General features: G+C 39.4%; 1 protein-coding gene across 1 annotated transcript in view; it reads right to left on the bottom strand.

The window, feature by feature from the left end:
• Positions 1-25,007, bottom strand: part of GABBR2 (gamma-aminobutyric acid type B receptor subunit 2) — a 488,425-nt gene that overhangs the window by 36,804 nt on the left and 426,614 nt on the right. Inside the window, exon 14 of the mRNA XM_054191752.1 lies at positions 2,518-2,628. Within this exon, the coding sequence (XP_054047727.1) occupies positions 2,518-2,628 (111 nt within the window). The remainder of the gene's footprint in view (positions 1-2,517; positions 2,629-25,007) is intronic.

Below are 25,007 nucleotides of genomic sequence, written 5' to 3' on the forward strand. Positions count from 1 at the left end.
AGGCGAACAAACCAATCCAGGGCAAAGGACTAGTGAGAACCGATGCAGTTTGATTACCGTCCAGCATGACTCAAACGTGAAAGAAACTTCTCAGAAAATCACCTGAGAATGTTTTTTTAAAGTATGTGTTATTTTCTCTCTTTACCAACAAATTACATATTTTTTAATTGAAAACCCCACCATTTGTTTGAACCCTTCAGTATTTTTAAAGGAATTTTAATTTGATTCCTTCATTTACTCCGCTCTAAGTGAACCAAACATATTTACTGGTTTACTTTTCAAACAGAACCACAGAGAAAAATGTCTTAAGCACTTGTTTAAGGAACACTGGCAAATTCTCCCTGGGAGAACACGAAATGAACTGTTCAAAATTTCTGTGCAAGGAGATTGGAAAGTAACAACAGTATGGAAAATATTGACTCTGATAACAAATTATAACAAATAATCTAATAAAAGTCTTGTAAAATTAAATATGCAAAGTGAAAAATACTCTCCCAAGTGAAGACCACGAATTTATTGACAGATACGTCAAACTAGTAATAAAGTAATATACCACAAAAAGGATGAAAAGTTAAGAACTTAATCCCTGAAGAGAAATAAATGACTTAACAGATACAACCCATCACCACATAGAATGTAAATATTGCAATGAAGTTAAATACCTTGCCAGCAAATGGGTACTAAGGCTATGGTTTTCGGTTTAGCTGTGTCTCTTTGGAAGATTTGGCTTAAAAAAGAGTCAAAATCAGAAATTGGCACTGCACAGATTAGGAAGAATCAAAGAAAGAGATATAAGTAGGAATTTCAGAAGCTCCCAGCTCCACATGGGGACCTGCGGACGGTTCCTCCTACAGTGCAGGGGCTCTGACAACCTGAAGGAGCCCTTGCTCCCTTTTGTTTGCAATGATCTGTTGTTTTGAGCTGGACTAGTTCGTTGGTGTGCAAAGAAGCTCCAGATACAATGCACTGGCACAATTCCGGGTGGCGTGCTGTGTTTTTGCATAAGACATGCTGTTCTGTGCCAACGGACAGTTATATCTCACTGTGGCTCCAGTGATGGTCAGTGTCATGGCTCCTAATTTCTGGTTGCCTTGCCTTCAAAACAACAATCCCTCAATGCTGTGCTACATGCTGAGGCTACTGTGAATCCACAGCCACTCAGAGCTGCCCAGTAAGAAAGGCTTAGATGTGGAATCTCTCCCGATTCATGATGCTTTTAGGGGGATGAAGTATGTCCTAGCTCTTAGTTTCACAGCCTGCTTGGACATTCTTCTAAAAATAGGTGACTACATCTAAAGTTTTTTTCTTCTTTTTTTTTTTTCCCTTTTTTTTTTTTAAAGATAGGGAGGTGGGAAGGCTTCCTTTTGTTTGACAGCTCCAGGATCAGAGCTCTCTCCTGGGAACTGGAGAGACTTGGTTGGTACTGCCTTCTCTGCCTGAAGGTACTCCCCAGCAGACCAGGATGACCACAAAGCTACTGATTACTTAGAATTAAAAAAAAAAAAAAAACCCAAACAAAAAAAACCCCTCTCCTCCCTTCCTGTTGAACTTTGTGTATTTAAAGATTTTTCAGCCTGAAAAAAAAGCAGCGTGAAAAGCAGCAGGGCTCTGCAGCCCAGCAGAGCGATCATTCGCCGTGGAGAGAGAAAACGAGGACTCCAGGCACCAGCAGCTCCCTCTCCCTGGCTCCCCTGAGGGCAGCAGCACCAACCACACCGAGTGGAAGCAGCTGACCCAGTCTCTCACGGGTGTCCTGACAAACAGGCGTGCTACAAACACACAGAACAGATTGAGCCCTTCGGGCAGTGTAAGCTAATGTTTATCTAGGTTTAGGATCCAGATGGGGCTCAGCTCAAGATAGGTGTTCAGCTGGTCAGTGCTGTCAAAATCACACGTTTTTAAAACCTTGAGGCTTACGAGCTTTTAATCACTAATAGTCACTTTTACATGTGGGGTTTTTTTGTTGTTGTTGGGTTTGTTTTTTTTTTTTTTAAACTATCAAGGTTCAGGATTCCTGGTTCCTGAGGTCTATTTTAGTAACTGAATCTTTTTGTGGAGATGGACCTCGGTGACAAAAGGGTTATTTTGATTCAGGCTTCAAATTCATCTTGCGTCTCCTGCGACTGTTCCTAAAGGACGTTTGCATGTCAGAGGCAAACATCTAGAATAACCTAGTCGCACCTTTTTGGAGAACCTAAAGGAATTCAGATGATTTGGCTTCTTTATTTACAAAGTTGTCTCATTCATAGACCCATCTTTTCACTATTGAATTTCTTGGTCTGCAGTATATCTTAGTATTCAGCTTAAGTGCTATTAATGTCTTATTTATTTTACGTACGCATATATCTCCATATTACCACCTAACGAACTTTAGAACTGGTCCAATTATAACAAACGGCTGTACTCAAGGAGGTTTTAACTCGCTCCCAGGCATCAGGAAAGCAAATATAATTCAGTTCATGCCTATCAGTAAATAGCAGCTCGAAGGCAGTGTTGTGCAGAACAAGCTATGCTTACCATCAGCAGCCCTTTATAAGCATAGACAATCCCAAGCCAAATTGTCATGTGAGTGTTTTCGCAGTGCTCCAAGATCGGTCGGATGGAGATATCTCTGCCCGCAGGGTCCGGCTGCAAAAACAAAAGGTGAAATATTTGCAGTCAGATTTCATTTGTATTCGCACCTCTGAGGTATTTAAGTCTATTCTCAGTAGACCGAGGATGTGTAGACTACAGAGTGGACAACTTTAAAGTAACTCATGACGGCCACAGACCCATGAACCTGCAAAGGAACACAGTGAAAAGCAAAGATCTGAGGAAACAACTGCATGATAGCTACCACCAGGCGAGGTCACCTCTACTGCAAACCAGGAAGAAAATGTCTGAAGTCACTCTGTCTTTAACAGCGTCAGTCACATTTATCAGCTTTAGGACATCTAATTTTTCTACAAGGCAAACAGCTTGAATGCAGAGGCACGAAAATGAATGTGCTTAAAGTCACCCCTCCTTTCACCTGCGGTTCTTTTGTTACTGGCAAATGGCTGATAAAAAATGTATGAAACATCGCTGTGTTTCGGGTGTTTTTTCATTGATAACCACGAGCTAAATCAAAGACCATTTACTATGGAAACTACATCAGTGGTTTAGAAGAGTGTATAAATCATCAAAAATCTGGGAAAAAAACTCCTTTAGAGCAAGTGAACGTCTATGCAAAATTTAATACCGCTGAAGGCTTTGCAGCTTTCCATTTATTTTGAAAAGGAGATTGTATAAAAGTGCAGAATCAAGAGGACTTGCAGATTACCAGGACTGTTTGTATGAGGGAGAAGTTATAATTAAGACTCCGAGAAACGTGTAAGAACAACTCCCATTCTCTCTCGCCTTTTAATTTTTTTTTTTTATAACAGGAAAAAATCCCACAGCTGACACAAAGAGCAAATGGGTACTAGCCACTATACTGTCTACAGTTAGAATATAGAGTAGGGTATGGTCCAACTGCTTTTTAATGGTGTACACTGTATAAGAACACAAGGTGCCTCTTGTATATGATTCTAAGAGATCCTGTTTTAGTTTGGTACCACAGAATCCTCCTGTTGGCTATTCTGAGGTGTGCGTACCTACAGTGTCTTTTACTATACTGAGTACACTGAAATACAGAAAAATATTTTTCCATTCTACTTTGAAACACTGGATCTGAACTTCAGCTAAACTAAGATCAACGCAGGCACAACTTTCTGTACCTGGCTGTCCCAGTGGGCTTTGCAATTTCTCTATTTGATGAATAACACATGTGAAATGCCTCATGCAGAAGTATAATGATTATTATATGAGATAAGGAAAAATCACATTTTAACCAACTGAAATGAAGAATTGTATGTGGAAGGACTTTAGAGAGATCTGAACAATTTCCTAAAGCTTATTCTTGCTGCCTCTGATGCTGGTATGAATTTTTCTATGGATTTCAGTGGTCACAGCATTAATCCACAGCTCAGTTTCTTCTGTCAGTCTTTTCGTATTGCCCCTGACCTCATACACTGTAAAAAGATAATGTAACCAACAAGGAGGTAGACACGGGGGGATAAAAAAAAAAAAAACCCAAACAACCTTGTGCTACACACTGCACAGTCAAAAGATTTGCAACTTTCTTTGCAAATCGTACAGTAGGCAAGACGTTAACAAGTAAAACCTTTTCTTACCCTGGAATTCTGTAGAAACCCTGAGCAGGAGAATAAAGATCTTTGAAAAAAAAGGTGTCCTAAAATAAAATAAACTAAAACCCAAGAAGGCAATATTAACTCTCCCAGAGAGCTTGTGACTCCACCCTAACAGTTGCTGATGGCAAGCTCACAACCATTAGCTGAAGAATTGAAATGGCTGCAAACATTAAGTGGCATCACGACATTTAAGATGCTCTGGATGTTTGTCTGGGGATCAGTTAAACTGCCTCATTCTCCCTCATCAATGACAGAAGGCCATTGCTAAAATTTGGGTGCACTGAAAGGGAAGTACTCTTTCATGTCAAAGTCACAACCTGCTATGTTCAACATCATTTTTGAGTAGTATGAAGAAAAGTTCACATGACGAATCATTGGAATACAGCTCTGAATGTGTAACTGATGTATGAACAGCACTGTACTACATTTTTCTGAAATTCTAAACTACATCTGAGCCTGCTATAAAGATATTTTTTTTTCCATCTTTGAGTTACAGTATGCCAACAGTTGCATCCTTCGTGGTCTGGAAACATAAAATTTAAGCTTGTAGTCATCCTAATGTCTTTTTTTTTTTTTTTTTTTTTTCCCCTTCCCTTCACAATGGGGAGTCAGCACAGGACTGTCTCTTCATCTCCCCAGTTCTACATCCTTTCTGCCATGTACTCCCTCTATTTCAGTTTTGTACTTTTGTGAAACAAGATATAGACAACGGAGACCTCCACTTGGTGCGATGCATGATGGCATGTCTTTTGTTTCCCTTGTCCCTGGATTGAAACCTCCACTCACGCTTAAGACTGAAGCATTCCACCACTTTTAGGCAACTATGAGTAATTAAAATTATTCCTTATTTTGAAGAATATTACCGAAATGCAAACTCCTATTTGGTCAGTGGCAGATTTTCTTTTCATTTTCACTATATGTTTATTCTCTAATGCCAATTTGCTTCAAAATTGGAAAGCATATGTCCATTCATTAATCAAAACTGAGAGACCTGGGCAGAAAAATGACAAAATGGAAAACATAATTTGTTTTCAAATCTGATTAGAGAGAAAGAAGTCGCATCATTTCCTTAGTAGAAAGATTGCCAGATTTTATAAGGCAATGATAGTTTAAAAAATATGTTAATTAAATAAAACAGTGTGTTCAGATTTTCTATGTGAGACAAGAAATTCCTGTGAAGTGCTCTAGGGGGAGCAGGAAAAGAGAGAATACTGATTGCAGCATCAGCAAAAGTGTACATGGAGCATCATTTGTTTCAAAGCACTTCCCAGATGTGCAAGGTGGTAGTATTTTCAACAAAATTTTGCATGTGGAGTTAAGCATTGGCAGGTAGCGGTAATTTTACAGTGAACTGATTTTGCTGATTGCTTACCGCTACTGCAAAATGGCATTCCTCTTTTACTGCTTTTAATTTGCCATTCTGTTTCTTCACTGATTTTGCATGAATTAACTAATCACGGAAAAAAGCAGGGTTAAAAAAACATATGATATTTTCTGATGTCAAAAGAATTTTTAAAAACGCTACAATTACAGCTGAATGGAGCACTTCACTGACCTCTCTAATCATCCACCATTTGTGCACTTTGTTACTGCTTTAGAGAGGATGACAACATAAATGCTACCAGTGATTATATATGTACTGGAAATTTGCCCTTTCCTTTTATAGAAAACAATCTAAATGCCCTTCAGATGTCACTCTCAAAAGCCTGACGACCTCCTATCTTGTGACTAGGCTGAAGCTTTCCTACCTCTTCTGAAACCTAATAGGGTTTCTGACATTGACATCAATTTCTGGAGTGTTTTCAGCAGTTGAACATAAACAGTTTAATCCGTTCACTTCATACAAGAGTTGTGTATCATCTCCAGTAAAATGCTTGTTTTACTTCAGATATGGTAGGTCTAGATAGCAATCCAAGTAAACAGATTACCTACAGAATGTTTATAACCCCTTTCGGTGCACGTTCAGATTATTATTAGTCACTTCTGTAGTTTTGCTGCCTTTTCATTCTCTTTGCTCTTCAGTCTGCCGGTGAGCTGGCAGATCCTTGTCGTAATAGGTGAGACATGGCTTAGGTGGGTACTGCGGCTACTGCCAGAGGGAGGAGTGAAGCTCAGAACCACCTGGAACCAGCAGGGAAATTTGCAGGAGAGACTTGCAGGGACATTGACAGAGACTGCTGAGTGCCGCCTGCCTTCCTACACCTCCTCAAATTAACGGAGCAGCAATGACGCTCTTTCTTAGTTTCTTCATGTCTCTGTAGATTGCGATACAAAACTACATGCCCAGTTGTCATGGTTTGGGCCAGACCGGCTACTAAAACGAATGACAGATGGTCTGCCCAACCTCTCCCTTCGGGGAGAGAAGGAGGGGAGAGAAAGAGACTTAGGAGTTAAAAAGAAACTAGACTGCTTTAATGAAATATCAATAATGAAAAGAAAAGATAATAATGTACAAAAAATGTATATACAATATATACAACCCTCATTGAGCTCCCAGGATGACGATCACGTCACCGGCAGGCACTGGGAAAGTCCCAGACTGGACTCAGTGACGGATCGGAGCTGAACTCAGGAACTGGATTCAGGAACACACGGATCGGGATCAAAGGAAGATGAACAGACAGAGTCCTCCTTGGATGCCGGCCGTTGAAGAAAGAGACTGACCCCTTTGATCCCTCAGCTTTTATACCGAGCAGAGGGCAGATGGGATGGAATGTCCTGTTGGTCAGTTTTGGGTCACCTGTCTTGTCCCCTCCTCCCTGCAGGTGGGACTCCACTGTGCTTTTCCATTTCCGACCCTCCAGCAGGGCAAACAACAAAAATAGCCGACCGTCGTTGTTACAGCAAGTATAAGCAGGAGCTTCTCCGCGTACCATTCCTTGGTATTAATTATAAACATCACGCCTTATCTCTGCTAGAAGCTGACACTGTCTGAAAAACATGCCATTAATTTCAGAGAGTACAGTTAGTTAGAAGAGGTTTAGCTGAAAAGTAAAATTACTGGACAGAAAATTGTTTCCGTTTTACCTGAAACCAGGGCATTGATTTAAGCTGCTTTCCAGAGTGGCCCGTGTTAGGGAAGCGGAAAGGCAGTGCTTCAAGTGCAAGTTCTTTAAGGATCTGGCTCCACTTGAGTAAACAAATGTATGCAGCGTAATGGACAGCTTCCCTTGTCTCAGGCTAAGGTGTGAGAAGATAGGACAAACCGCCCTGAGGCAGCTGTGCCTTCTGGGCATGATGTTATTTGATCCGCATAAAGAGACCTCTTATCTACTTTTTTTCATCTATAACTACAATTTCTTAGTGGCTATTATACTAGCCAAAATCCCTTTGGAAAAGACCCCGTGCAGTGGAGAGATATTTGTATGATTGATAAAGTATCATTGACTTATTTTGTGTCTTTATTGCCATTCCTTCTCTATAGCTCCACAGAGGTCTTAAAAGGAGGAAGGGTCTATGTTCCACAAGGCATTTCATCCAGCAAACATCTGTGAAGAACAGACTGTGCCACCACAGAGTATCCAAAAGTCCTTGACCTTCCTGGGGTACTTCTTCTACGTGGTCACCTCTTCAGGTGCCGCTGCCCGTACAGCAGATGATCCTGATGTAGACAGTGGCGGTGCTGCTGTGTAACGCAGCTCACGGGTAGACAGTCTCAGGAAGCTTTCTAAGAAACTGCAGGTATCCAGTGCAACATTTTGCCATTTCTGCAGCTGCGGTTTCACCAGTGAGAAAATCAGGACATTAGGCCCCAGTCCTTTCCAAAGGTGGATATGAAACATAAGGTAAACAGTTGCAGCTTCCGTTTACTAGGTTTAAAATAAACTGTGCAGTTCCCATAATAGAGGAAAATACAGGATCATACTCTTCTGTCGCACTGTTAAAATGGTCTTTATATACCATCCCACTCTTTGTTTTAGCTTCCCTTTAAATGGCTTCCATCTAACTGGCTTAATGACTGTATACTATCGCTAGTCTGCAGCATGAATTAGACATCTCTGGCATTTTAAATTTGGCATGTTTAACAGTCATATGGAGCCCAAATGTGATTCCTTATCTGAAAATCCAGACTTCGCTAAATTGGAAGATCATCCGTGCTTCTTTTTAAATTCACTTCTTTTCCCCCCCAAGGATAATTATAGTTAGTTTATACTATAAATTCTGTAAGAAATTAAATTTACTCGCACGTTGTAACAGGCCCTCCTCTGTGCTAAACTGCATATTTGTATGGAAAGGTGTTCCACAAAAGGATTTAAAGTTTTCATATGCAGTGTGTTGTAGCCAGGCTCTCAATTACTGATGAAGAGAGAAAGAGAAGGAGCAGAGGCTGCCTACTTTTCAATTACTTAATAATCTGAGGGTATTTTTAGAGAAAAACAACTCCGATATGAAAACAAAATTTACCAGGAAATGGATCCCTTTTGTTTCATATATTTTTTACTTTGCGTAGTCATACCTCCCATGAATGCAAAATAGCAAATGTAGTACTAAGCTGGGGTAGCTCACTTGGAATGTCTTCCAATTAAAAATGTGGCAGGCAACCTAGAATAAAGGCTTGTTTGTCTTCGTTCATATCTGAGCTTGGGTTCAGATACATTACAAATCACATTGTAATGTAGCTCAACTGAGCACAAAACTGTTACTGGTTTCTTGCAGTCCAGTGACCAATTTAATTTCTCTTCAAGATTAATTGAGAAGTTTAGACATTTCTGTAATAGTCTAATGATCCAGGACAGTAACTGATTTAAAGACGACTTCTTCATGTATTTTTCTTTGATTTGGAGTCATGGAACAGAAAATCAGCTTTTAACAGGTGAGCATAGTACTATTACATATAGTGAGGGCTGTTTTCCAGTGCAGGAATGCAAGATTTTGTTAATAAAAGCAGGCTTTCAACTAAATAACTGGCCACTCTGTGACTCCTGCAAGAGAAATGAGAAGCATAAGGCTTCTCACCTCAGGAGAAGATAAGGACAAGATTCTGAGCAACCACAACGTTCATTGCATCCAGTGTGCATGCTTGATGCCCTCTCATGCAGGCCCCAAGGAGGAAATTATTTTAGACTTGAATTTAGATTTTTTTTTTTAATTGTTTAAATAATGTTATTTATACTCGTAAAAACATTTACAATTTATGACTATGAATACGTAACCGCAGCAAGATAGCATGCTATATCAGTTCCCATCTGAAAACAAAAACTTCTCGCAAGGATGAAAAATTTAGAAATGTTAGTTTTTAAATTTTTTTACATAATCTGCGGTGGAAGACAAAGTTTTATTTCGTGGAATAGTTACAACTGCTTCAGCCCCTAATCTGTGGATTTACTTTGTACCAGAACAATGGATTAATGCTCATGACAATATCGGAAAGGGAGCTGTTGCCTCATTTCTGTAGATGAGGAGGAGGAGTCATATGAAGGTTAAGCAAATGGCCTAGGAAATCTGAGAGGAATTCAGCCTGTTTTGCCTTACTTCTCTGAGTCAGAAAAAACACCTTTCTTTCTGATAACTGTGATCAATATAAAAATTCTCATTCCATTTTTTATTGCTCCAGAGATAGAAGCAGTTTTCTGCAGTAAATTTCCAATTAGAAATTAGAATTAGGAATTTCTAGAATTCTAATTGTAATTCTAAATTTTAATTAGAAATTCACTGGGAAAAATGTTGAAGAAAATTTTCTCTACTTGAATCTTTCTTTTTGTTTGGAAAAGGATCAATTTCAATAAATTTAATGACTTACAATGACATTTAAAATCCGTTTTGCAATTTTTTACGATGTCCTCCTGCAAAGTTATTTAAAATGAAAATGTGTGATTTTTAGATTGTGACTGACTTTTAAAACAGTATTTATTTATGTTAATGGTAGAGATTAAAAATAAATTACTGGCATTTCAAATTGATCCAAAACAACAACAAAAAATTGTCTCTGTGTTGTGTGAAAGTTCGAGAAACCTTAACTTTATTAGTTTGTAACAGAGAAGATTCAACCCACTTCAAATACAGTAATGAATGAGGCTAAGGATTGCTCTTGAAGTTTCCAATGGTTCCACAGTGGTGATGGATGAGTACTGCGGCAATGCAGGATAGCTGTATTACTTTAAACTATAACCCCATTGCTTACGCTCAGGAGGGAACCGTGCGGGACATCCGTCAGCTTTGGGCCCAGCGCGACCCTTCTTCCCAACCCCTCAACAGGAGTGGCTCCTTGGTGGTGTCCTCCAGAGGAGAACTGGCACAGAGCTACGGTATGAAATGTTTGAGGATGCAAGGTTTCTCACGTAGATCTGAATACACCCACCCTGTCCCTGTGACGCGAAGTAAAGGGTATCTTTAGGTTATCCAGGGTGATTACAGGGTATTTTCTGCTTCATTCATTTTCTTGCTATACTGAAATTCTGCTCCACGCCACATCTCAGTCTGGTGGAGTAGACTTAGGCATTATCTGGCTTCACCAAAACTTCAAAAATCAAACTCTTCCAACAGTTCAGAAGAAATCCTGTTTACATTGTAATGCCTAAAAAATCTTCATTCAAAGTGGTATTTTAGCATAGCATACATATGGGACGGTAATAGTGTAATGGTTGGCTAGCTAGAAATCATCAGACAATGAAATTGCATTTGCTGTAATACCAACATATACATCCCTGTTTTTTATCTGGTCACTTTTTTTTTCATTTTTTTTTTTCCTAAAACATAAAAAAGATGTACCCTATAAGCCAAGGAAAAAAGTGCTAACACATTTTGGGGCTTCAAGGATATTAATGGAATTATTTTACATTACTCAGCTTGCTACAAATACAGAAATCAGGTCTAACTTTACAAGTGGATGGGAGCAAAGAAAGAAAGAGAGAAAAAAAAAGAAAACATGTTAGAGATAACCACTGTAATTCCGACTACCCCAAAGCAATAAGGTCTGGTAATACATTCACAGTGATAGCCACACCGCAATATCTTTAAAACAAACCTACTTTCTAGCTCCCCATCTGTCTCTTGTACAATCCCAGAGAGCATTAAGCATACACGCTGTAAGTTAGTGTGATTGAAAGATGATGAAATGCCAGAAGAGCTATTTATAAGCCCTAGTACTGTGAATGTGTCCATACATTTACTTGTCAAGAAAATCTTTCAGCGGCATTATTTATAACATCACTTTACTTAATGATTTTTATTTTGCTGCTGTGGTGCTTCATTTTTATTTAAATGAAACTGTTTTTTTGAGAGTCAAAAGGTTTCCAGAGATTTCTCGGTATTTTTATTAATATCATCCCCTAATCCAAGCCGTTTCATTTATTTGCATTAACATAAAATACAAAATAATAGATTAGACCGATTAAAGAAACCCCTGTGATCCCTGCAAACAAATGTTGACTAGCAATGAAAGGGAAAAGGCAAAATTCTCTTGTATCATGGAGGGTTTCAAAGAACTGTGACTAAGTTTTCCCACTCTGCACTCAGCGATCTCTTCAGTAGAAATTTTACATCATATTATTTCCTTGGAGAACGTTGCCCCAATTACACATCTAGGGACTGCATAATGAAACCTTTCTGCATATGTGCATGGAGGCAGCGGGACAAGTGTTACAAAGACTTAATAAAGCATTCTTAGCAGTAGAACATGTGTTTTTCCTGGAAGGGAGGGCAAAAGGCCAACGTACAGCAGAAAAGCAGGTTAGAGGAGTGAACACCTTTGTTATTACCAAGACCCTCCCACGCTGCACAGATTCTTCCAGCTTCACAAACTGAGGAAGAGTATTTTCCCCTCCTTTCCTGTGAAGCTGCCCACAATCGTGGCTGACAAACTGGACTTGCAGTTTCTTCTAGCTTTTTCTTCCTTTCCTAACTCGATTTCCTGCTACGCTGGAGGCCATACCAGCCACTCTTCTTGGTGGCTGGAGCAGTTCAATATCTCTTTGTTTACGGTAATGGAAACAGACAGCGTAATGTGGAAGTATGGCAAATGCATAACGGAGAACAGCAGAGCAAAAATGCGGAGGACAGCCAGAGACAAACTGTCAGGGTGGCCCCAACAGAAACCAAGGTAGAGGCCCTTTTTCCAGATAACTTGCTAGCGGGTAGGCTTTGAGTTGCAAGCAAGGATGTGACTTATCGTTCTTTCTGCGGCACTTTGAGAAAAGGATTTAGCACTTTTCCTGTAAATAAGCTGGATTTGCACACAACAGCTAACAGAATCCGTCATCAGTTGCTCCTTGCAACTAGAAAAACTCTCAGGTCCTCAATTGTGCCCAGATTTTTGGGCCAAGGAGGGCAACAATCTCACCTCTATAACTGTCTTATATTTTCTGTTCAGTGCTATGATTCCTTTGTTTTATGGATCCTGACAATATTTATTACTATGCCTATTTCCATTGCAGTGACGACAACAACAAATGGATGCTGTCTTCATGCAGAAAGTGAAAAATCCATTCCCTAAGGGATTTAAAAACATACACGAGGTGTGGGAGAAGAGAGAGGCATAAAGTAGGGTTGTATGACGTTTTCAGAGGCAAATATCAGTGGAGACCACCAGCCCCCTGTGCAGGCAAATGGATAGTTTCTGGGCTGTGGCAAATAAAAACAATTACTTCTCAACATGAAGGACATTTAAATTTCCTCAACTCTTCTTTTATACTCTCCAAAATGGTTAGATGGTGATCCATCAACCCTCTACTGGAGCATTTTGCTGCTATTGTTATGACTGCACTAAGATATAATTACAAAACCGTTGTATCAAGTGGAGGTCTGTCCTTTATTTTCAAAAATCTTTAATTCATAAATTAGGATTCATAATTAAGACTAACTTAATAAGTATATTCTCATAATTGCATCATAATAGCTGTAGCAGAGGCACCTACATCTCCTCCAAAGTCTTTCTAGAATTAGGTGATTCAACTTCCCCATCACAAAAGTTGCTCTAAAATCAGCTCCTAATTTCTTGTTGACAATCAAATGTAAGGTGCATCTTAATATACAGAAATACATGGAAATATTTGTCTCCCATAAGAATTTTGAAGATTTTAATTTTTTTCTCCCACCTTGCAACACTAGTAATGTCTCATACCATCATCCAAAAACTGAATGGATGAATAAATAAATAAAGGTCAGGTCAACAGAAATATTTTGATTACTTCAAAAGATGTAATTTGTTTTTGACCTTTTAAAACTGTTAACCTTATTTGATATAACCTAACTCCATTTTGAAAAGAAAGGTCATTTTGAATCAAAAAGAGATTTTCTTTAGTTAACAAAGGTCAACAAGAACACTTTAGCACTTTTCTACCAATGTGATTCTGCATGGGGCGACCACCTTTTTCTTACAAGTATATAAATCTTATGTCTACTCAATGTTTTCTGAAAAAAATATCTCAACATCTAAATAAATATCATCAGTAATGATTGTAAATCCATCATCTCGACAGATTACTTCTGAAGATTCACACTTGATAGCATAACTGATCCTATATTAGAGCAGAGTGACACCAATGAATGAACCACACATCTTTCCAACTTTTAATGGCATAATTATGCCAGCAAAGCCTGCAGACTGGAGGTACACTAAAGGTACACAGAGTATGCCTTCATCTTTGATAGAGTCCCACTTCAGCTGTGAAAGATGTAGCCCTCGGCAAACTAAAATTACTTCTGGAATCTTAAATGCCTTAAATGCCTTAAAGAAGGAATCTGAAATGAGGCTTAGGATTCCATAGTTACATTGGCATTACAGTTCAATGAAACCGTTTTGATAGTTGTCTCTTGTTCAGCAAAACACAGGATGTAGATTTCCCTTGCATTAACTCCAGTTTGAAATAAAACATCTCTTTCAGAAAAAAGATTCAGTGATGATGAACCTATATAACTCTTGATGAGTCAATTCTGTTGACTGTAAAAAATTTGGCCCTCATTTTGTTCCTCATTTCTAAAATGAATTTAGTGTCAGGTTCCCTTAGATCTTACTATGTTTTGTCTAATGAATTGAAAGGCTATGTAACAAAATTTTGTTCCTATGTTGGTATTTATAGATTTTTGCCCAGTAAACTCTTAATGTAGTCCTCAATAAGCTAAATATTGATCTCCTAGTGTTTTTCACTATGGACATGTTATATCTTTCTTTAACAAGTCTTATTCCTCTTCATTGGACCACTGGACCAGCATATCCAGGATTAATACCACGATAACACACAAAGTCAAGTTAGACCAAAGTGTATGTATGAAACCACAAATACCATAAAATCTCTCAATTTCTCTTTTCTCTATTCCAAATGAATAGAGAGAGGTTAAAAAAAAAAAAAAGCTATAGAAAAGAAAACAGATAATCTTGAAATCTTATTCACCAAATACTTCTCCTCATTTCATAGGAATAGTTGACATCAATAAGAACCAACAATAGTTGCACTAAGCTACCTTGAAAGTTACATGCCCCCAAAACACAAAAAGAATAGCAGTTACAGAGATTTTTGATTTTTTCATTACGTCTTTCTTCTACAAATAGCTGTTTCAGCGTTGCCACTTCTATTGACGTTATCCAGAGCAAAGCAGGTAGTCATGGGAATTTTTTCTTTCTCTCAGTTCAGTAAAACTTTTATGCAACATTTTTCTTAAATAATTTATCTTCTTTCAGCATCTGTCAGACCAGATTTCATTTAACACAAGTCTACCACACGCTTTAAATGTTGCAGGTCCTTTGCTCTGGTATACAACAGAAGAATTTTCAGTTGATAAGAAAGCAAGCCAATATGAAACAAAACCTAGCAACCATAAAATCCATTTTACATTTCCATAGAATTTTTTTTTACATTGTTAAGCTCCATATCATATAGTTGATTTTTTTTGGCTTTTGAAGCATATATTTGATGTGTATGTATGTACTACAAGTAGATAACCCTGAACCTACTCTACCTTGCAATTCCTACATCTTCTTGACAAAAGTAGTATATTTGCTTATAAGATTATGTTTCAGTGAACCCTTGTATTAAAAGTTCTGGACGAGACAAAATGCTTATTTTCAAAACAAAGAATTATAGGAAGCATTGATCTGTAACCATTCTCTGATGCATCTTCCTATTTTCTTCTATAACTAAATATACAGTGTATATCTATGGCTGTACATTTTTTCTCTTGTCACGTGAACTTTAAGTTGTCTTGGTATATACAGATAATCTTACCTACAAGCATCTTCCCAATACAGATGTGTCAGATGACAGTATAAAAGGATTCTTTCAGGGTCTAGTATTGGCAGCAAAACTTGTAATCTTGACTGGCCTTGAAGAATTCATTGAAGTGGTTATTTCTGACATAAAGTGCTTCCACCATCCTCTGAATCTATTCATCCTTTTTTTTTTAATAGTTGTACTTAGGGATTTTATCATTCCTCCTGTTATTTTTTTAGGAATGCCTATTACGTAATTTTATTTTATAGCAGGTGACCACGTGTAATTTTTCTAGAGCACTTCTAGAGCTGACATGAAAACCCTCAAAAACTCAGGACAGCCCCCGACAGCTTGCATTTACACCCAAATTTTCATTTTTGAGATCAAGGCATTGAAAAGAAATGGGGAGTGGACCGGTGCCTTTGTTCTTCCATACCATTCTTCACTGCTCACTGAAAGCCAGGCGGAGGACGAGATAAGCACAGACAGGCAGGCGGTATCAGCACAAGGGCAGGAAGGTTTCTGTTCAGGAAAAAGCAGCAGATTTTTGAAAGGTGACGGTGTGAGCTAGGTTTGTCTGAGTTGGCGTTCACCTCCTTTGCGGTATCCACCTGCAGCCACTAGCCTGTCACACATTTCAGGACAAACCTCTTCTGTTTGAGCTACCTGAGCAATTATTACGCTGTCACCGTATCCCCTTTAAGATAGCAGTGTTACGAGACTCTCTACTGGGCTGCGTGCTGCAGTGCTAGAGGACTTCCTCGGAGCAGAACCAGCCTTAATAGCCAGGTAAGACTAAGCAGCAGTGCTATGGCCTCAGGAAGTCTCAATTTTGCTGATGGGCTTTGAGAAACTAAAGAAAGCGCAGAACGTTCTGCTACAGAGTTTTTAGTTGATCTTCCCCGAAGTAAACCCACACTGAGGATCTCTGGAGCAGCTATGGCAAGAGGCAAATAATCCAACTTGGCAAGGTTAGACATCTTATCTCCTCTGCTGGAAGAAGCTTTCCTTTCCAATGAGGAACTGAAGCTCATCTGAGGCTTGAAAAAGCATCAGTGGTGACAATTCTTGATCACTTGACTCTGTATTCAGCAAAGCAGACTTTTGGTAAAATAATCCGGAGATGAAATAAGAGTTCACAAATACATCAAGGATAGAAATAAACCTTGAGAGAAATGCTGAGATGTGATGGAACAAGGGAAATATTGAAAACTTAGAAGACTGAAACATCAGACCAGTTTGGTTCAAGAAGACTGAGGGGAAGAAATGAGATGGTTGTGAAAATATTCCCTTTTGCCTGCCAAACTAAGAAGAAAGGGAGGAGGAGGCTAAAGCAGAAAGTGTCCAGGCTCCCCCTAAATAGCATCTCCTTCTGCCACTCTCTGCGACAGCTACTGGGTAGGAACTGACTCAGCATCAATCCCATACACAGTCCCCCTGCTAACATATATAAACAAAGAATAGAAAATAATTCTTTCCGTATCTTTTGATGAACTTTTATAAAGGTGATTTTTCCTTTTGAAATGTGTTTGCGTAAGTAAATGTGTATTTCCATGGCAACAAGGCCTGGTGTTCCCACAATCACCTTGACATTACTTTATGAATACATCAGGCATTCAATACCAAAAATTAAACAATAGCAATTACTGGTTAGAAATGGAAAAACGCTTTCTTAGAAGGTGGTTGAAGGCTATGAAATTAATCTCTATATGAATCGGAAACTATATTATTTTAGCAACAGGAACTCCTATGGAGGCAAAATACAAATGCAGTGTTTTGATCTTGACTTAACAAAAACAGTGTCGATTAGCTCAAGAAATATCCATCCGATGTTCCCATCCAGGGAAGAATGGACAGGGAAAGACATATGACAGTTTTTCATACACTTGTTTATGAATAAACAAGTGTTTATGAATAAACAAGTGTATCCACCACTGAGTAGTGCTAGGATATCATCAATGGGATGAAAAAATGTAAAAATTTGAGTACACTGTGATTTAGCTAACCTGTTAAAACGCCAAGATTTACAGATTGTGTAGAGTGAAAAAGTAGCATGGTTTGCTTGCATACAGTTTAGGGATTAGAATGTCAATTGTCCATGAAAAATTTTAAAAGCACCACCAAAGTAAAGTTGGTTCAAAGTACTCATACTATTATTTTCAGGAAAAAAAACCCAACAAAACCAAACCAAATTCTTACCTTAAATTTCAGATTATTAGAGTTTTCCTGTTTTTACTTGGACTTTTTATCAGAGTTAAAAGTTACATGAACCCATTCCATACAGACAGCTTGTGATAGCCCTCCTCAATGAAATAGTACCATATTCTACAAATAATTCTGGCTGTAGTAATTAGGGCAGCACGTGGAATAAAGTGTAAGCAAAAATGAATATGGATATCTGAATCTAGCACTTCAAAAGCAGATAGTCCACATTACCTAATTTGCATGTTAAATAGTACCTTAGTGCTGTATGAGCAAACTGTCACAATCTGGCCCTATGCATTTAATTTTTTCTGGAAGCATATTAACTTCTTATTGTTCTTTAAATACTTCCCCCCCCCCGCCCCCCAAAGAAATAAAATCTATGGTATCTCGATTATTATCTCTGCTAATTATGACTAAATAAAAGGTTTTACTTTTCAGGGTAGTGTATTTAAATACACTTTTTTCAAATACTGTAACAAATATAGTAGTCACAATATGCAATTTGGATTGAATCAAGCAACGACGAATCTAAACGTTGAGATATACATTGTTCACACATGAATCAAATCAATTTGACTTGAGGACCAATGTCTCTTATGACAAGCAATAACAGCTTCCTCCAATACTCTCTGGTCTATATTAGCTGTGCAAATATGTTCTTTTTAATTAAAAAGTATATTCTCCTAACGCAGATGTTATAGTTTAATTTCTATTCCCAACATATTTTCACAAATATGACTCCTGATTCTCTCTTTAACGGGCCCTATGTTTGCCAAAATATTCTCGAAAGAATCCAGTAACGTTTTAACTCTGTGGTTAAAATCATTTGCCTTTGCCACAGGTTACAAAGGCACAGCACGGATTTTACAGACTGAAATTAAATCTACCAGGTACCATTTGTTGCTTCTGGATTTTTTTTTGCCAGAATATTTTACTTGGTGGAGAATTAATGTAAACATATGCCTGGAATCCCCTGACCAAACACCTGCCTACATGGACATAACAGTATCTTTACTGGCATCTCCTGGAACAGGATGTGGGGTTATTTGCACACGGGAATGGCTATCTTCAACCCTTAGCATTCCAGCATTATCTAAACGAAATGATAAAAATAGAAATAATAAAATCACAGATGAAGGAAAGGACTGAATACACTTTTCCCCCTATCATAGTGCCACTTATTAACAAATGATGAACACTCACATCTGTACAAAATACTGTTTAAAATGGCTACAAAAGACAGGCAGGTGCAGGCTGTGTTAGCAGAGGAACTTATTTTGCGTGTATGGACAGTGGCAAACAAGCAGGCTATGATGTTATTAAAGCTATCCATTAATCTGACTGTCCAGCAGGGTTAATATGTCTTTACCAAAGGGTGCAAAAAGATGCATTTTTCTAGCTCTGCACATAAGAGCAATTCAGAGTATATTATGACTTTGGATCCAGTAGCCGAATCTAAAAATCGATTGCTGTAGTTGTTCATTCTTGTCACCCAGCTGCCAAGGCGAGGAGAGCGCCTACTCTAGGTATAATATGCCTTCCCCAAAGTGAATGGGAATCTTATTTTTCACTTCAGCGTAGTCGAGACTACGCCTGTGATCTTTCGCGTGTTTCAGGCTTGACAGGGTTCCTGCAACTGCAGCTACTTTGAATCACCATCTGTATCACGTCCTGGGCTAGGCACGCTATTCAAACAAAGTCCGCTAGTCTGAGTAGCCATCAGTGGGTGGAGCACATTAGGCACAATTTGGAGATCATCAGGCACACTTTTGGAGCACACCTTCTGATTGAGTTTCGCTGAAAAGGACACCAGTTCTTGCCTTCATCTCTGAGAGCCATTCCAGAAGTGCATTCCCAAATCAAAACGCTGATGCAGACAGACATAAAGTTCCTGGGGGAGGGAAGCCACTTCATATCGTAAGTCAAGACTTAGATTAAACTGAATAACTTGCATTATCAAATGAACACGTGTGTATGTGTGTCATATAGTTTCATATGGCATTTCTCTGACATGGATTTTATGTTTGTTTTTTTTTTTAAAAGAGGAAATTGACATTTAAGACGCTGCATGTTGAAGATTCAGAGTCTCTCTTTTAATTTGCATTAGAATGCTGAACTATAATTTAACAAGAAGATCAAAACAGAAAACCAAACCACCTCACAAAAGCTGTCTTTCAAGCACGTAGAGATTCAGAATGTTTCTGTAAATTGCAGCATTCAGGCTGATTAGACATTCTCCACGACAGCATCACCGCAGACAGAAACCTGGAGGGGTTTTTTAGCTATACCCTCACTCTAGATCTGTGTCAAATAGTGATAGCATAGTTTCTTGCATGGTAAGCCTGATTTGTGAGGGTAGCTCCTAGGTACTATAATACAGACCACTAGTCATCCTTGGCAGTTCCTTAGAGGCGTTGCATCCAACCATTCATTTTTGATACTGTAATATACGCAGGTATGCCTCCGCATGTGCAACAAGCCCAGGACTTACCGAAGATTATCAGGAGAGAAGCCACAGTATGCTATCTTCTCCTTACAGCATAGAGCTTACTCAGCCAACAATTTGAGCACCTACTAAAAAGTCTGGGCTCCAAGGATTCATTCTTAAGGCCAGAAGAGTGTCTTGTGAGGGAAATGGCAATTTTTGGAGTAACATGCAAAGTGCATACTTTCAAATCCTCCAGTTATGTCAAACCCACAGTGCACGGAGAATAGAGGTAAGGAAGTGGAATTTCGCACAGTGTGTTTCCTGTCTTTTTAGCTTTATATCTACGCCTTCTGAAGAACATCTGCAGCTCAGTGGACAGACTGTTGGCAGGGTGACAGAGTATCAGGCTATTCACGTATTCCATCTTCAGAGAACCAGGGAATAGCTGAGGTAGGAAGGACCCTCTGGAAGTCATCTTGTTCCCTCTGCTCCAAACAAGGTCAGCTAGAGTCAACCGCATACCAGGATCTTCTGTGGTGGTACGCAGGGCCTTTCTAGAAGGGACTCCATATTCAGCTTGTTTGCCCAAAGTTGGCCAAGCTGTACTGCTGCAAGGCACGACAGGGTAGTTGGTGGCATGATTAGCTCAGGCCCAAGTTTCTGACTTGTCCTGGAGTTTGCATAGAAATACTTTGGTCTTCAAGTGTGAGCTTTGGTCTGCACTTAAAATGAAGTGTAGATAGGCCAGTGGAATATTCCATACAAAGATCCACAGAGAAAAATCCCATGTTTTATCTTCTGCTTAGTGTTCATGTCTATGGCTTTTCCCATAACATATGTCCCCAGTTCCCAAAGTGCTGGGTATATTGAAAATTTATGCATGCTTTACATTTAATTTAAGCATTTCCATAGCAACTGCTAGACTTCAGGATGTTTTACTTTTCTCCCAAGATACAGAATATACTCTTCTCGGAACAATTTCCCAGGTTGTGTTTAGCCACATTCATATGACTTTCTACAATTCAATTTTCAATGAAAATTACCATATCATCAACCAGAAGCAAGAGTTTTAACAAACAGATTGACTTTTGTGACTTCTTCCATCTCACTCTGCATTTAAACAAGAGGTTTTGCAACAAATGGAGCTAATGAAGCCTGATTGCTCAGAATCAGTGTTTCTGACTGACAGATGCAGAGGTTTAATAGGGTCTAAGTCCCAACCTACATGTTCTTCACTCTTGGAATAGATCAAAGATGTGTCTCCCCCTCCTTTCTCTCTCCTTCCCTCTCCCTCTGTCTTTTACACACACGTTTTACTGTCAGGAGAGCCTAAAGGATGAACATGGTTACCAGAAGCCTAACATTCAACCAGCATTCATAATGACACAAAGATAGGTAAAACAGACATAAGACTCTCTGTACGCCCAAGTCTCGAACAAAATGAAAGGGATTTGAGGTGATGTGCGGTGGACCTAGCAGTAATGAATTGGCAACCCATACTTCTGTTACACCAGAAGCATGGGTGACCTGGAACCACTTTAAAAAACAACAGATATTCAAGTAGGAATAAAAAACCCAATATAGGTAAAAAAGGAAACACATACACAAATAAAGGAAAACAGGGGAGGTATGGGGAAGAATATCTTCCTTGCAAATTTTCTCATCTGCATTTTGTCTTTCTAAATGTCAATTCTGAAAAGGATTCCATAATTGCAAGCTATTCTTCCTTGTCCCTTTGCTGTGACAGTAACAAACTTTCAGCATGTCTGATCGCTGATACAGCGTGCATCTTTTATACTGGTATACATCCATGAACACTCAGCATAAAGCACAAATCTAATGGCGAGTGGGCGAATGAAGAATTTGAGTTTGCCATCAGGTTACGCACACATTACCTTCATTTTGTGCAAGCAGTAATGCCTAAGCCAGGTGGTGAACAATCAGGCTTCCCATCCCATCAGGCAGCAACCTGACGCTTTACTTGCCTGATATGTCACACAAACCTGAGCTGCTATGTAAACAGCAATAAATAACAGAGAAGTGGGTGGTGGCACATTTGCATTTGCAACTTGCACATTTCTTCCAGTCCCGTCCCTTTCATCCTAGGAAACAAGCGAGGCAGTAAAGAGAGAGGTACTCTCAGGATCCTGGCAGGCTCCAGGATATAACCATCAAATAAATCAATTAATTTAACCCTAATGTAATTATCTGCTTTAGATGAAGGGTGATTTTAGCTTGCTAAATTCACTTATAAGATCAAACAGTTATCCTAATAAGTTTATACTGTTCTAAAGACGATAGTATTCTCAGCGGCCCTGGTACAACTCCAGTGGCTTGAGTGGTGCTGCTATACACTTACAGAAATGAGAGCAGCTTTCAGTCAGGCAGCAAGGATTTGATTTCCAATTGAAAAATAAGTCTTCAAAAATAAAGCCTGCCATTACATTTAAACGGTTGAGGGACCTACAGTGAGCATGTATCTGTAGCATTGAAATTATGCTCCATTTATGGATAGAAATTTCAATAAAAGATTCAAATCAAAGCCATTTCCTCCGGTTTCCACGCCCAACCTGTTGTAAATTCCAATGTCCTTGGAAGAAAGGACTATCCTAGCAAGGACCTAGGATATTAAATGTTACAACCTAAAGATCTGCTGTTTTTATTTTTTTGTAAAAATGAGGAGGAACAATGTCAGACAGGGATTCATAAAAACTGAGCACCTGGTTAAAGGGATGTGATATTTTCAGCTCTGGATCATGGAAACAGGAAGGCCAAGACACTTTTCTAAGAAATGTGATAAAAACCAGGAGAAAAATGTATAAATGTGCATCCTATATTCCCACAGGTTATTAGACTAAAGAGGCTACCGCTGCTGTGGTCTCTGTTTTGAGTCCTCTAATGCAGACAACGTGCTCCAAGAGTGCAAACAGAAGATCAGATGGAGGAGTGCTCATCCCGTGGACCCTGGCAGACGTGGGGGAGCCCAGCTGCTCAACAGCAAACAACGCTTAGGCAGTTCTCCCCTAGAAATGGCACTTTGGCATCTGAAAAGTGTAAGAGGTAGGATTTCAGAAGCCCGCAAGGAGAAGTGGCAACTCTACTGAGGTTGTGAGAAGGTTAATTTGCACTTAGGTGCCTATGAGGCATCTAAGCAATTAAGAATTTAGAATAATTTGGGGTCTTGGCTCTGTATTCCCACATACCTCCTGCAGCACTTTGGCTATTGCTGGCCTTCCATGAAGAGTGCACCACCATGCAACAAACACTACTGCCAACTCACAACCAACGTGTCTGCTGCCACCAGCTCCTTTTCTTCTGCTTCCCCTGCCACTGTCCATCTTGTCCCGAGGAGATCCTGATCCTTAGCTCTGAACACTTTCCAGGCAGCTAATTAATCTAATTCCTCGCACCCCTGGCATTTGCGGGCACGTTCTCTGTTTATGATGTCCTTCCTTTCTGGTGGCGGAGGTGAGAACGAAACAGCCAGGTTGCTACAAAGGCTGAGAAAACCTGGGAAGCACCAGGGAGGCAGCCATGTATGGCCTCGTATGGTCTGGGGCAGCTCAGCCTGTGGGAGGCCGAGCCACAGGCAATCCTTTACTTGTGGCACGTGGGAAAGGGACACAGCTGTCTGAGAGAAGCCTGTAGCAGTAAGACTACAGAAATCTGGTAATAATTGCTCACTGCATCCACAGCTCCTCAAGCCAAACAGAAGGTATTATGTTTAACTTCAAAAATACACGTGTATTCAGACCACCTGAAACACAAAGTTGGCAGGTTATATTGAAGGCCTCCAATCAGAAAAAGCCTATTGAACGTATAATACCAAAGGAGATAAATGGCAACTGAAGCTAATAAATGGTTAATAATGTATTATTTCAGCTATCCACACATAAACTGGTCAAAAGTCACATTGGGATAAAGTTTAGAGAGGAAATTTCTTTACAAATTAAATTAATGCCTCAAGCAAGACCTAGCTCTGAGTACTGAGAAGAAAGCAAATCTCAACCCAAAAAAATAACTTCAGCTAAAATGAATTTGGACATTATTATTCTGAAACTATAAAGGCTACACAGATTAACAGTAAAATAACCAAAGGTAGTAATTGATTTAATTATTTCAGTTCATGTTTATTTGCAGCTCAGTTCTCAGTCCTAAAGCTAGAAGCAGAAGTTCGTTTTAGCAGTAACTAGAGTTGAACCTTAAATAATAATTAAAAGCAATTTCCTTGGAGGAGAATAGATAAGGATACAATGCAAATCCTATTTATATCTATCATGAAAATTCAAACCCATCTCAAACACAGCCATTAGAACACGAAGAGCAAACGGGTGTATAGACACAGGAATAAATAGCAAGCAATTCTTTTAAATGTGTTAGATGGAGGACATTTTATGAGACTATTCTCACCAGGACCAAAGACAACAAAATAGAACAATTAAGGCAGAGAGAACTGTCACAAAGACGCTCAAGGCTGTATTTACAAAGGGGACAGGAGTGCTGGGTTTCAAGGATGCACACCCATCATTTTGCTATCACTAGTACCTGTGGGGCAGGACATCTCTGTAGGCACCTGATCCCTGTGACACCTCAGTTTCCTCTGCAAACGTTTCTAGGAGGCACCTCCCTTTCTGCAGCTAGGTGCACGCATGGCACCTCAGGACATTTGTTTACCTGTAGCACATCTTATGATCAGCCTTAATACAAAATGTTTCCCAACTGGCTGACTTGCGGGACCTGATTTGGTAAAGCTGCTTAGGCAGTACCTATCCCTGTGTAAAACACAGCTTGCAGGAAGGAAGGGGAGGCATCCTTTTCCTCTTCCCTCCCCCCATCCTAACTCTCCTCTGTCAGGATGGAGAAGAGGTGGGCTCCAAACTCTATTCTACCTCATCAAACCTCATTGAGCACTCTAACCTCCTGGGGCCCAAAGTGGGAACAGAGAGCACAAGAGAAACCTCCTCACGTACCCTACACCTTGATGCGTAGCTGTCAACCGGAGGATAGCTGACGCAGAAA

The sequence above is a fragment of the Rissa tridactyla genome, chromosome 2, assembly GCF_028500815.1.
Source record: "Rissa tridactyla isolate bRisTri1 chromosome 2, bRisTri1.patW.cur.20221130, whole genome shotgun sequence".
NCBI classification, from domain to species: Eukaryota; Metazoa; Chordata; class Aves; order Charadriiformes; family Laridae; genus Rissa; species Rissa tridactyla.